This window comes from Phoca vitulina, unplaced genomic scaffold (genome assembly GCF_004348235.1).
Source record: "Phoca vitulina isolate PV1807 unplaced genomic scaffold, GSC_HSeal_1.0 scaffold16, whole genome shotgun sequence".
Classification (NCBI taxonomy): Eukaryota; Metazoa; Chordata; class Mammalia; order Carnivora; family Phocidae; genus Phoca; species Phoca vitulina.
The window spans coordinates 35,548,630-35,561,240 of NW_022589719.1; the positions used below are offsets into that span (position 1 = coordinate 35,548,630).

The following is a 12,611-nucleotide window of genomic DNA, read 5'->3' on the forward strand; positions in this document are numbered from 1 at the left end:
GAGGAAGGGGAGTTGTGAACGAAGGGAAGGTATAGTATGATTCACAGACCCTTTTTCTTTGTTGGCTTTCCCCCCCCCACCCCTGACTTGAGTACGAGCTCCTTGAAGGCTGTCCTGTTCATGACTTTATCCCAAGTGCCTAACGGTGCTTGGCACAGCTAGGTGCTCATTCACTCTCTGTTGGGCACATGAAGGGAAGGAAGGATGGGTAGGTGGGTGCAAGGATGGACTGGTGGATGGAGAGAAGCAGGGGTGGGTGAAGACGGGGTAGATGGATGGATGGATGAAGAGTTGGATGGATGGATGGAGAGAGGGAGAGGAGGAAGGACGTGCTGGTGATATTTGAACCGGTAAAGTTGGGTTAGAGCACAGCTTCTTCTACCCAAAGTTATGATGAGAGGAAGGAGAGGAATGAGGTTAAGAAAAGAGAGAGCAGTTGGGGTGCCTGAATGGCTCAGTTGGTTAAGCGTCTGCCTTCAGTCAGGTCATGATCCCGGGGTCCTGGGCTCGAGCCCCACATCAGGCTCCCTGCTCAGCAGGGGAGTCTGCTTCTCCCTCTGCCCCTCCCCCTGCTCATGCTCACTCTCTCACTCACTCTCTCTTTTAAATAAATAAATAAATAAATAAAATCTTAAAAAAAATAAAAGAGCAATTAAAGCACCTGGCGAAGCACCTCCCCCCCCATATGCACGCATGCACACGCACACACCACATACCGCATGTGCTTGCTCATTGTCACAGAACAGGGTTATATACTCATGATCTTGTCCCTATGCTAATAACCTTGTATGTCTTCCTAAAACTAATATGTGATTGCATGTCCATTTTGTTTTTAGCTCGACTCTGAGTTGGGGTTGATGGTGTCTATCCATCTACCCCTTCACCCACCCATCCGTCCATTCACTAACCCACCCACCCTCTTATCCAACCACCCACCTACCCATCCACTCATCCAACCAGCCATCTATCCTTCCATCCATTTATCCACTCAACCACCTACACTCTTATCCATCCATTCATTCATCCATCCATTTAACCATCCTCCACTTATCTATCCATCCATCCATCCATGCATCCACCCACATCCATACATTCATCCATCATCCATGCACCCATCTACCCGTTAATCCACTCATCCATCCATCCACCCAGTCACCCACATCCATCCCTCCACCCATCTATCCACTTATCCATCCGTCTGTCCACCCACCTATCCATCTTCCCACTTACCCAAACAACATATTCACTCATCCACACAAATTTCACAAGGACCCTGCCAGATGCCCAGCTGACCACTTACTACAGATGTTAGACAAGTAAGTTAACCTCTTGAAGCCTAGGTCCCCATCTTATAAGAGGGGATGACCCACAGTGACTGGAGAATGAGTCAACAGGAACTACTCTTTGCAGGTGTTAAGGGAACATTAGCACCATTACCACTCCCTGCTTCTCCTGGAGGGGGGGTCACAAGCGGCCTGCGTCAGCCAGTGGCTTCCAGCTGGTACCAGAGTGTGCATCACTGGGCAGAGAAGTCAAAGTGAACACAGCTCCGATCTGGGGAGCTCTGTGTCTTGAGCCATTTTGCAGATGGTCAGTTCCCTAACCCATCAGTCCATGCCTGGAAAGGCTTTGTCAAAGAACAGGAAGGAATTAGTCCCTCTAGACCACAGTGCATCCATGGTTCTAGGCACCAGCAGTGATGTGCGATCCCCCACAGAAGCTAAAGCATCTTCTCATTCCAGGTTAATCCGAGCCTCACAAAGCCCCATTTTACAGATGAGAAAATGGAATTTTGTTCCACAAATAGTGACCTAGACACAGAGATACAGAGCTGACCTCACATCCTGGCTCCTTGACGCCAGCCCAGGGCTCCCTGTAGGCTCCCTGCTCCATGCAGTGATGAGCCCGGGGGACCATGACCTCTCCTGCAAGGGAAGGCGTCTTACCCTCACAATGCCCGGTTTTAGGCGCTGCGTCCCAGGGCAGCAGGAGCCCGAGCCCCGCGGTGGCCCAGGGTTGGGAGTGCCGTCTGGGGGCACAGAGGGCCAGACTGGGGCCGCCCTATCCTGCCTGCACAGTGAGGATGGTCTGAAGTTCCCTACCCCAAACTGTCAACATTTCCTTGTGATCTGTCCAAGAACAGCCAGATGGAATCCCAACCACGTTGTTTTGGCACGAGAGCTAAACCACTGAAGTCTCAATATCAGAAAATTGGTGGCTGGCTGTGGGGTGATGTGGATGAGTGAACTGAGCCATTTCCCAGCTACCCTGGGTGACCAGGGACCTGCCAGACCTGGGACCTGCTAAAATCGGGGTTCCTGGCTTGCTTGGGACAGGTGGAAGGACAGTGTTGTCAGTTTGGTGCTCTGATGAAGACAGCGCCACATCCAACCCCAAAGGTCCCAAGATCTTATCACCCGCTGACTTTAAAAGCGCAGACCCTCCGTCCCTCCCTGTACTCTGGGCACCATCCCCCCTCTGCCTTGGAGACAGGAAGACGCAGGAATCCTCAGTGCCCACGGCTCTGCGCCCTGCGCCCTGAGGCCCCAGCACGGGCTCTAGGCTCGGCCCTGCCTCTGTCGTTCCGGCAACAGCACCCTACACTCCACAGCCTCCCCATGAGGCCCCGAGAAGGGATCTGGGGATGGATGGTCATCAGGACGTCCCATGCGCCAGGGGCCCCCGAGTGATGGGGAACAGTTCTGAATGTGCATCCTTCCTCGTACCTCCCACTCTCTGCCCCAGTCACACCGGACCCCTCACCCCCCACCCCGACGCCCAGCTGGCCCACCGCTTTCCCCACTTCGGGATCTCCCCTTCTCTATGGAGCCCCCCATCTACCCCACAGAGCTCTGAGCCCTGGGGGGCTCTGTCAGGGGCGCCTGTGGCTCCATGCCCTCCACTACATCACCCCTGCGAGCTTACATGTCTCCTGCCCTCACCTCTCGGGTGGGGACACGGCATTCGCCTCTGCATGAGGAGCACGCAACACAGAAGAGATTGGTAATTCATAAATTCACACAACCAACCGAGAGAGCAAAGTCTGAATGTCCCCAAACGTGGAAGGAGAGAACGCGGCACGGAAGGGGTGACCCGTGAGGTGCCTGGACACGGATTCCTCAGCAGCCAAGATGCACCTGCTCCCTCAGGGTGGGACACTGGGCCTGGCCCTACCTCCCCACCAGGTGACAGACATAAACCCAGGGAGTCCCCCTCCTCACGGATCCCCCCTCCTGACCTCCCAGTGACGTGCCATTAGCGCCCCAGGCCAGGCAGGGCCTGCCACTCCGACCGTACCCCATCCTGCCCCCACCCTGCTGGCTGGAGCTCCCCCCGCCCCGACTCCCTTTCTGGGTCAGGACAGGCACTGAGTTCTCACAGAGGAAACCAGGTCCCTGCTCCTCTGGGGAAGCCAAGCTTTGGTCCCCATGGCCCCAGGAAGCAGGGAGAGGGCTCACAGAGGTGGACAGAGACCGGAGCCAGAGGGGCACCACTGCACCCCTTCACACCCACAAGCCTGACAATATGGGAGCCTCATCCCCTGGAAGGGGTGTGCATGGCTAGGTGGATTCCCACCACCCCAGAACCTTCCAGGACCCCGCGGAAGGGGGTGCGGTCTCTGACTTCTGGCCTGTGGCTCCACTCAAAAGGTTCTATTCTGTGAGCAAACCTGCTCTGGGATCTGAGGCCCCTGTCTCGGGCTGGCCTTCCTTCCTCGGTGCTCACAGAGGGGCAGGCGCTACTCAGGGGGGCACAAACTGGTAATACTGATGTCACCTTCTACCAGAGGGGCCATAGGCACAGGCTCGAAGCTGGCCCGGCGGCCCCACACCTGGACCTTCCTTGGATGGCCAAGCCCCCCACCCTGCGGGCTGCTGGCCCGTGTGCCGTCTTATCCACCCGAAAACTCAAACACCTGCATGGCCTCAGCTTCCCGTGGCCGGGTTCAGGGAAATGAAGGTGACTTGCGTACGAGACTTTGCCGAGCCCCTGCCAGGTTCTGCCCAAAGGCTCAGGCTCAGAGGGAGGCCACCAGCCAGCCACGGGCTGCATGAATCTCTCCTACACTCAAAAGCACGAGCCCTCCCCACCATGCTGAGCTAAACCCACCCAAGAGGTGAGCCCTTGATAAGAGGGTGACCAGAATGTTTCCTCGTGCCCATGAGGCCAGGGCAGCCGGCTGGGTCACGGGAGGGGTCCTGGACAAGGGGGCCGCGGTTCTTAGGGACCTGGACAAGCCACGCCAGTGGGCCACTAGAGGGCGCCACCGTGGGCACCTGAAGCTGGATTCATAGGTGCTGCAGGTACGTGGGTTCTGATCTCTGTGGACCTTCTACCTCCCTGCCTGGCACTCAGGTCAGCTGGTTGTGGAAGGCCAGCTCCATGGAGGACGCCGACCCTGCCCACAGCACAGAGCCCAGCCAGGGAGGGAGCCAGGCAGGGACTGGGGCAGCTGGGGAGAAGTTGGTGCCCCACCGCAGTCTTCCAGTCTGCACCTGAGGGTTTGGCCACACTGATGTGCCCATCGTATTCCTGGCTGGGGTTTCTGGGGCCTCAGCTCGGCGTTCAGGCAAATGGGCTCTGCCTGACTCTGGTGCTAAGTGCCCAGCATTCCCCACCGGCAGAGAGGCAGAACGTGGGGGACAAGGTGGGGGTGCGGAGCCAGAGGACAAATCCTCCTCACGTCAGGAGGCTGTCTCCCTCTACTGGGCCGATGTGATTTTCTTTGCCTGGACAGTGACACCTGACCCCCTCCAGTGCCTGCCCAACGGGCCAGAGGGTCTTTCCGACAACCCAGAGCAGCAAACGCTTCTGGGGAGCCCCCTGTGAGCCAGACACAGCCTCAGAACGTGCAGTGGGCGGTTATCAAATTCAACTTACTCCTCCTCCCAAACTACCAGCCCCACTCTTCATAGGAGGAAACCTGGCACAGAACGGTCAGGCGCGGTGCGGGCACACGGCGGGGACGAGCAGAGCTGGGGCAGCTACCCACGGAGACAGAATCCATAGATGGAGGGGTGTGCAGGGGCAGGGCCTTTCCCTCCACCGCCTGGGGCCTCCTAATCCCACCCCGGGTTCTCTGAGAATCAGTAAGGACTCTCGGGGCACCCTGGGGCACCCTGAGTCTGGCAGCCGGTTTCCTCCTTGCAAGGGCCCCATGCGTCGTGCCCAGCCAGGGTCCGCCTGCCCCAGGAAGGGGTTAAGCTCTGAGTTATGAAGACAAAGACTGAGTGGAGGGGTTCAGCCACCTCCTTGAGCCCCCACAAGGTCCAGGGGCGATGCTGTGGGGTCCTGTATCTGGCATCCCCCATTACCTAGGCTGTTTCGTATGGCCAGTTCTATGCCTAGGTGTCATCTGAAAGGCCAGACCGTGGTCTCCCAGCCATGAAGCAGAGAGCCTGCCGTGCGGCTCAAATGCCCACCATTCCCTCACTTCCCAGGGGGAAGCAGGTCCCTGTTAGGACAGGGGAGTGTTGGGGGAAGGATCCCAGCAGCCCACCGCTTCTGTCACAGAGTGGCTCCCACCTCCAGCAAGGGAGCTGGATCCTGAAGAGATAGACACGGGACAGGCAGGCTTGTCGGCGTTGGGGGGGCAGGGGAGGAAGTCTGGACAAGGCACAGAAGGCAGGGCTCCTATCAGTGGCACCGCTCAGCAGGGTGCCGGCCGGGCCAGGACAGATAACAGCCCCGCAGCTGGGGGCAATCCTGGGGTCCCGGGCAAGCCTGGATGGTCAGTCCCCCTGCCCACAGCTCTGGGTGACAAAGGCGACAGAACCAGCCAAGTGCCTTTTTTGGTTTTGATGCGGACCTGCGCTCCATCTAAGAGCCAGCCTGGATCGAGCACGTACCGTGTGCAAGCCATGGGCACAAACTCACTCACTGAGTCTTAAAAACAAACCCAAGGGGCCGGTCTTTTCACAATCCGCACTGTGCAGATGAGGCTCGAAGCTGAAGTGGCCCAGAACACGTGCCTGGAGGTCCCGGCAGCAAGCGCTCAGGACAGCCGCTGCGGTGGCCTCCCATGCACCCGCACAGGACATGGGGGACAGCCAGGCGGGGCCCCAGCAAGGCACCCCGGGGGCTTTCCTCCCTTCACAAGCACTGTTTTGTTTGCTGTGTTGCGGTCCCTGGCCACCCCGCCTTCAGTTTCTTCTTAGATTTCGTGCTGGAGGAAGGAGACACGCTCTTCTCAAGATTATAGTCATAATTCCAGTGAACGGTGCAAAGTGGAATTTGCCGCCTCAGGGGAAGACTTTAATTTAGTTTTAAACTGTTCTTAGCACCTGGGACTTCTCCCTTGGGGTGACTCAGAGGGAGAATCTAGACCAGAGCCAGAAGGTGGATCTCACTGTTTGGAGGACGAGGCGGGTGGGCAGTGGCCGGGGCTGAGGCGCGGATGTGGGCTTGGGGCAGGCCAGCATCCAGAGCCTCAGGCCCGAGACCCCCACCCAGGGCCCGGGAGACGTGCTTCCCCTGGGCACGTTCTCCCGATCCGGAGACCTGGCCCACCTCTGCTCACGGTCACACCCCTCAGCCTCCTCCTGGGACCATGTGAAGCACCAACGCCCCCTCCCATCCAGACTCCCTGCCTGCACCCCATTCTGAAGATGGGGAACCTGCAGGACAGAGCCCCCAAATAGCATCACAGATGTTATTAATGCCGGGGCATCAGCAAGCCTCACTCAGCAGGCCTGGTGCACCCAGCTGCCTTCAGAGGCCTGGGAGGGAACGGGAATGAACGGGGTGGGACGGTGACATGCTGGACCTAAGGGGCACTGATAGCGCACCAGAGCCCTGTGCAGCCAGGGAAACACCGGTCAGCAGGCCCTCCCAGGCCACCGCGGCTGAGGACAGAGCTCAAGGAGACAAATGCTTGAGAACCCCATGGCGCAGGCGCAGGAACCAGGAATCAGGAGGGAAGGGGCCAGCGAGCAGTTGCATGAGGACCAGGGCCCGGGCCCGAGATGGAGCACAGTGGGACCGGCAGGGCCAAGGGCCGGGGCTGCTTTCATGGCTGCGGCCAGCCCCGAGCCCCGCACCCTGGGGCCCAGCTGTGAGCCTACCCCCGAGAAGTCCCATCCTCATGTGAACAATTCTGAAGGGGGCATGGCTGCGTGGAGAGCGTGCTGGGGAGACAGCAAGGCGGGGAGGGCCCAGAGCCTGAGCGTGAGCATTAATTTTGGATCAGGTGCGTTTGCAGTAAATGCGGCACTTGGAAAAACTCTTGGCAACAGGAAGGCTGGTGGCCTTAGCTCCCTCTCTGCTCACATTTCACTTTTAGAACCCAGAATCCAATGTACATGGAAGGAAAATGAGGCCCCGATGCCAGCCCCAGCCCCAAGGGCCCCCCCACCCCCGGAAGCTCAGCCCTGCCCCCTACACCTGCCCTGGGCGGTCATCACGGGCACGTGCTCGTGCACGTGACCCAATATCCAAGCTGGAGTAAAACAGGCATTCTGGCCAACCTCTGGGTGTGCCCGAATCCTAGAAAGCAGGAGCCATGGTGCAGGGAGGGCTTCCTCTCCCGGTTCCCTCAGGAGCCCCCTGGCTCCTCACCAGCACCCCCCAACCCCGGCCACTTCTTACCCGACGTGCCAGGACTGCTGGAGCCTCTTGCCATCCTCACTGGCACCGCCCAGCCTGTTGAGCGACGGCGACCGGCTGCGGGGCCCGGGGGCGTAGCTCCCAAGGGTCCTGGCGGCCCCGTCGGGCTTGCCGGGCGTCTGCTGCAGCAGCTGGGGTGAGAGACTGCGGTGGGAGGTGGCAGAGCAGACGGCCCAGTCGGGGGTGCTGGTGTTCAGGTTGTTGTCACTGTTGGAGCGCAGCAGGACCCGGGGGGCGGCCAGCGTGTTGGGTAGCCGCCGCCGGCGGTTGGAGTACGCCGGGGCCTCTCGGAAGGGCACTGGGTCAGAGAGAACAAGGAGAGGCGGGTGAGTGCATGCATGGCAGGGTGGGTGCAGGGTGGGGCGCACGGAGCCCCTGCATGTGCAGGGCCCGCCGCATGTGCAGAGCCCCCTACGTGTGCAGAGCCCCTGCATGTGCAGAGCCTGCCGTGTGTGCAGAACCCCTGCGTGTGCAGAGCCTGTTGTGTGTGCAGAGCCCCCTGCGTGTGCAGAGCCTGCCGTGTGTGCAGAGCCCCTGTGTGTGCAGAGCCCCCTGCGTGTGCAGAGCCTGCCGTGTGTGCAGAGCCCCTGTGTGTGCAGAGCCCCCTGCGTGTGCAGAGCCTGCCGTGTGTGCAGAGCCCACCCCGACACAGAAGCAGAGACGAGGTGGACACTGAGAATGTCTCCATTTCATGGAGGCTCAAGCGAACGCTTGAGATGGAAGGGGCTTGGGGTCCGCCTTCCATCCGGACCAGCGCCTGATCCTTCAGCAGCCGAGACACGTGTGAGGGCCTCACGATGTGGTCAGGACACAGAGTTCCCCCTCGCCACCACCTGAACTTGGCCCCTGGTAGGGGCTGGACCAGGTCCCCCTGAAATTCATGTGTCGGAGCCCTAACCCTTGGTGCCTGAGACCATATCTGGAGCTGGGGCCTTTACAGAGGTGATCGAGGTAACACGGGGTCACCGGGCTCTGATCCGGTGTGACTGGGGTCCTTACAGGAAGAGGGGATCAGGACACAGACTGCCAAGGAGGGACGACCCCGTGAGGACCCAGGGAGAGCACGGCCGTCCACACACGAGAGAGGCCTCAGGGGACCCCGCCCTGCCCGCGCCTGCATCTCAGGTGTCGGCCTCCGGGACCAGGGGACAGTGCGTCCCGCTGTGTGAGCCACCCTATCTCGGGCTTTGTCACTGCTGCCCCAGGACACGCACACGGCCCTCTGGGTACCCTTCAGCGGTGGTCTGCTTCAGGACCAAGCATGCTGTTTTCCCCACCCATCAAACCGGGGCCCAACAGCGCGCAACAGGAAGGCGCGAGCACGCCCCATCTGTCTTCTACTAAGTTCTACACCACAGGCGAGGCCCTCACTCTGCCGAGTTCAGTGAGCCCAGGGACTCAGAATGAGGACACTGCCCGCAGGGACCGTGAGGACAGGTATCCACACTGCATCCACTCCGGGCTGCTCCGAGGGCTGGAGCCAGAAATAGAAAGTGTCCTTTCTCAGAAGACGCATGTCAAGAACAGTAGCCTTCCAGGCCGCCGGAGAAAGTGCCGATGCCCCTGGAAGCAAGGGACGCGGGCTTCCTTCCAGCGCCTGACCCCCGGGCAGCTTCCCGCTCACTATGCGATCTGCATGCTCCGGAATGAGGCCGAGCGAGCGAGCTCTCGCGTCCGTGCTGCCCGAGGCCAGACCAGCGCTACAGGGCAGCAGAAAGCACACACCCTCCTGGGTGAGCTGGGCTGGAGTGGGAGTCCTAGTGTCTCGGAGAAGAACATCACGGGTAGTCCACCATCCCCGTGCCCAAAGTCAGTGGCTGCAGTGAAGCAAAAGGACAGGTGCACCCTTCCCAGAGCCTGGGCCCCCCATAAACCCCTGGCACTGGCCCGTGACCATGCTGGGCAGCAGAGCGCACCAGGGACAGAGCAGTGCAGGCAGAGATCCCGGGGGCACAGGCGGGCCGACGGGGAGGCGGCACTGGCAAAGAGAGCGCTGGGGGAGCTCCACCGAGGCAGCTGTGACCCAGCGCAACCCCTCACTGCCTCGCCAGGATGCAGGGCAGTCCCAGGAAGGCAGAGATGGAGCCAACCCGGAGAAGCCATGCAGAAATGGCACGGGGCTCAGGACACGCGCTGGGAATCCACGTTCCGAGCAGTTGGTGAGATTCTGTAACGGACATGTCGGAGGTCCTATTTTTTGACCCAAGGCAGCCTGGGCCCATCCTGACCTGCTCCCTCTGGGAAGCCTCCCTGGACGCAGCCAGGGCTCTTCAGCTGCGGCTGGCATCCTGCTCTGAATTCCTCAAAGGACATGAACTCACCAGGGCCAGCCCGGCTGGGAGAGAGGCGGGCGACGGGAAAGGCCGGCGTTGTCCTCCGTGGAGCCCTGGCACGAGGCTGCCCTCTCAAGGGGCTCAGCCCACTGGGGAATCAGCAAGGCCTAGCCGCACCTGCTAGAAAAACCTCACTTTGGGGAACATCCCTGAGTTTGCATGTTGCTGGTGGTGAGGGAGAACTGCATCGGTCACTCCCTCTGGGCAGACGGAGGCCAGAATGACCCCTGCAAGGACTGAGCGCTAAATCCTTTATGGTTTGAAAAATGCACCTGCGGGTCGGTGCTTTGGGGTGACCTGACACCTGCCTGATGATGGGGTGGGGGGTACTGAGAGACCTCACAGAGGGCAAATGGCCGCACAGTCCTAGAGGGTGGAAACCTTTCGTGCACCGAGACAGTCGGCTGGAGGACCGAATCACAGCGAGAAAGCCAACTCCTCCAGCAGACAAATTAAGCAGGAAGGGTGATGGGGCCCTGGGCCTCCTGGACCATCCTCCCCGCCCCCATCCCCCGCATCTGAGGAGAGGCCAGGGCTCACGCTACCCGTGGGGAGGGGACACCCCAGCTCCACAGGGACGCTCCCAGACAAGGACACGCATGCATTTAGTGACATGAACTCCTGACGAGGCAGCTGGGTCTCTTTTTCTGACCGATAGAACTGTAAAGGACTAATGCCCTTAACAGAAATTGGGGGTGGGGAGTCCTGCCGATGCCTAAGACAGACTCATGAGGGGAGAAAGGTCTATGAAAGAACAGAACGGACACCGAATGAACTAACATTTCCCTGCTGTGCACGGGTTCCAAAAAGTGAAGTACCAGAAGATGAATCTGGGTTAATAACGCAAGAAAATGAGCGTGGACAAAGGCTGTTCTTTATATAAATTCCCAAGACGCGGGCTGGAGCCGGCTTTCTGAGCAGGGGGCTTGGGCAGTGGTGGGAATTCAGGACTGCTGCCCTGGGAAGATCAAGGGATGGGGGAGCCCTGCCCCTGCCCTGAGGATCAGGTGGGGTACCGAACCGGGATCGCAGAGGTAACGTTAGGGCGAGCATTCAAATGACAATTAGCTCGCTTAATTACCAGGACTCGCATTAAATTAATTCCCCGTGTAAGGTAATTGGAAATTTTTTTCGTGTTTATTTTATGGCTTGGGCTGGCAAGCACCTTCCTAATTCCTCCAAAGTCATGTCTCCACAAACCCGATTTCATAAAGCGAGAGTTCTCTGTCTGACAAAGTAACTGGAGCCATCCATGGAAATGTTGATTTTTTTTTTTTTTTTTTTTTTTTTGGTGAAAAGGGTAAAAATAACTCTTTTCCTGTCTGAAAATGATTAATATTCCACCCAACTGTTTCCTTCTTTCAGGCAATCTGCAAACTCTAAGTGGGTGGATATTTTCTTAGCTGTCTTCCATGTATTTATTTATACATATTTTTTTTCCACAATAGAAATCACACAAGGTATGACAAAAACCCTATGCACTCTCAGAGTCTGCCACGCTGCATCTGCATCCACTCCAGGAAAATGCCACCAGGGGACGGCCAACGAGAGCCAAGGAGTGGCTCGGAGAGCGTCCACCCTGAGCCGGCACGGCGAGCAACGTGTTCTGACCTTCCTCGCTCCCGAGCAGGTGCTCCGCAGCCTCTGGGAAGCAGGCAGACTGAGGCAAAACTTCCTTTATTTTCCCTAGGACTTAGTTCCCAACGTGCCCTCCGGCACGGTCACCATGGAGGCGCATTCCGGAATGCAATGTGCAAGGGGCTGGGGACTTGAGAGGACCGTGAAATAAAACCGCACCTTCGAGTGGGTTAGAATCCCAGACCAACTACAACAAAGCCCGAGGGCGCACCCGAAGTCATTATTCCCTTCCATGATGAGAAGGGACAACCAGCAATTTTGGGAGGGACCAGAGTCCCCCGCTCCCCCAGAGCATCAGTCAGAAACTGCTAATTCCCATGCACCACGCTCCCGACAGCTCTTCCTTACCTTCCTTCTTGGTGAAGGCATTTAACAAAGACTTCATTTTCCCTCCGACTTTGGCAGCAGTCCGCTCATTATATAACCTTCTCGGATGGGAGGAAGGAGAGGGGGGCTGCCCGGCCCCTCGGCGCTGGAGCGGCTCGGACCCGGGGAGCGGCGGCGGCGGCGGGCGTCTGGGCACTGCGTGCTTCCGAGCATAGCTGGGCATGCCAGACCCAGCGTGCTGGTGACAAAGCCCACCCCATATTCTGTCTGTCAGCTGGGAACCAACCGTGCGTAGACTGGGGCTGATCTCAAGCCCTGCTGCTTCTGCCGGCACCCGTCATGTGAGCAGTGCTACTCTGCTTTTGTGATCAGTGCATCCGGGAGGAGGGCGAGCACGAGTCAGGCGTCCTCGAGCCCGCGGCCGGGGAACCCCGGAGGCATCCGCGAACCGGAGCCCCAGCCGTCCGAGCCAACTCAGGCTCTGCTCCGGCTGCCTCTGCTCGGATGCGCCGGGCGCGAAATAGAACGCCCCGTGCTTTCCGAATGTTATTTTTAAAGAAAAAGCCAAGTTTTCTCTAACGCCGTTTGTTTGTCCGCTAGCAGATGAGGTGAGCGAGTCAAGACGAAACACCCAGTTCCAGATAAGCCTCACCAAACCAGACCCACATGAACTGGGCAGCCCTCGCCGGCATTCTGGAATTGCTGAGC

General features: G+C 59.0%; 1 protein-coding gene across 1 annotated transcript in view; it reads right to left on the bottom strand.

The window, feature by feature from the left end:
* Window positions 1-12,611, bottom strand: part of SHANK2 (SH3 and multiple ankyrin repeat domains 2) — a 477,134-nt gene that overhangs the window by 266,234 nt on the left and 198,289 nt on the right. Inside the window, 1 exon segment of the mRNA XM_032414570.1 lies at window positions 7,588-7,903. Coding sequence (XP_032270461.1) covers window positions 7,588-7,903 — 316 coding nt within the window.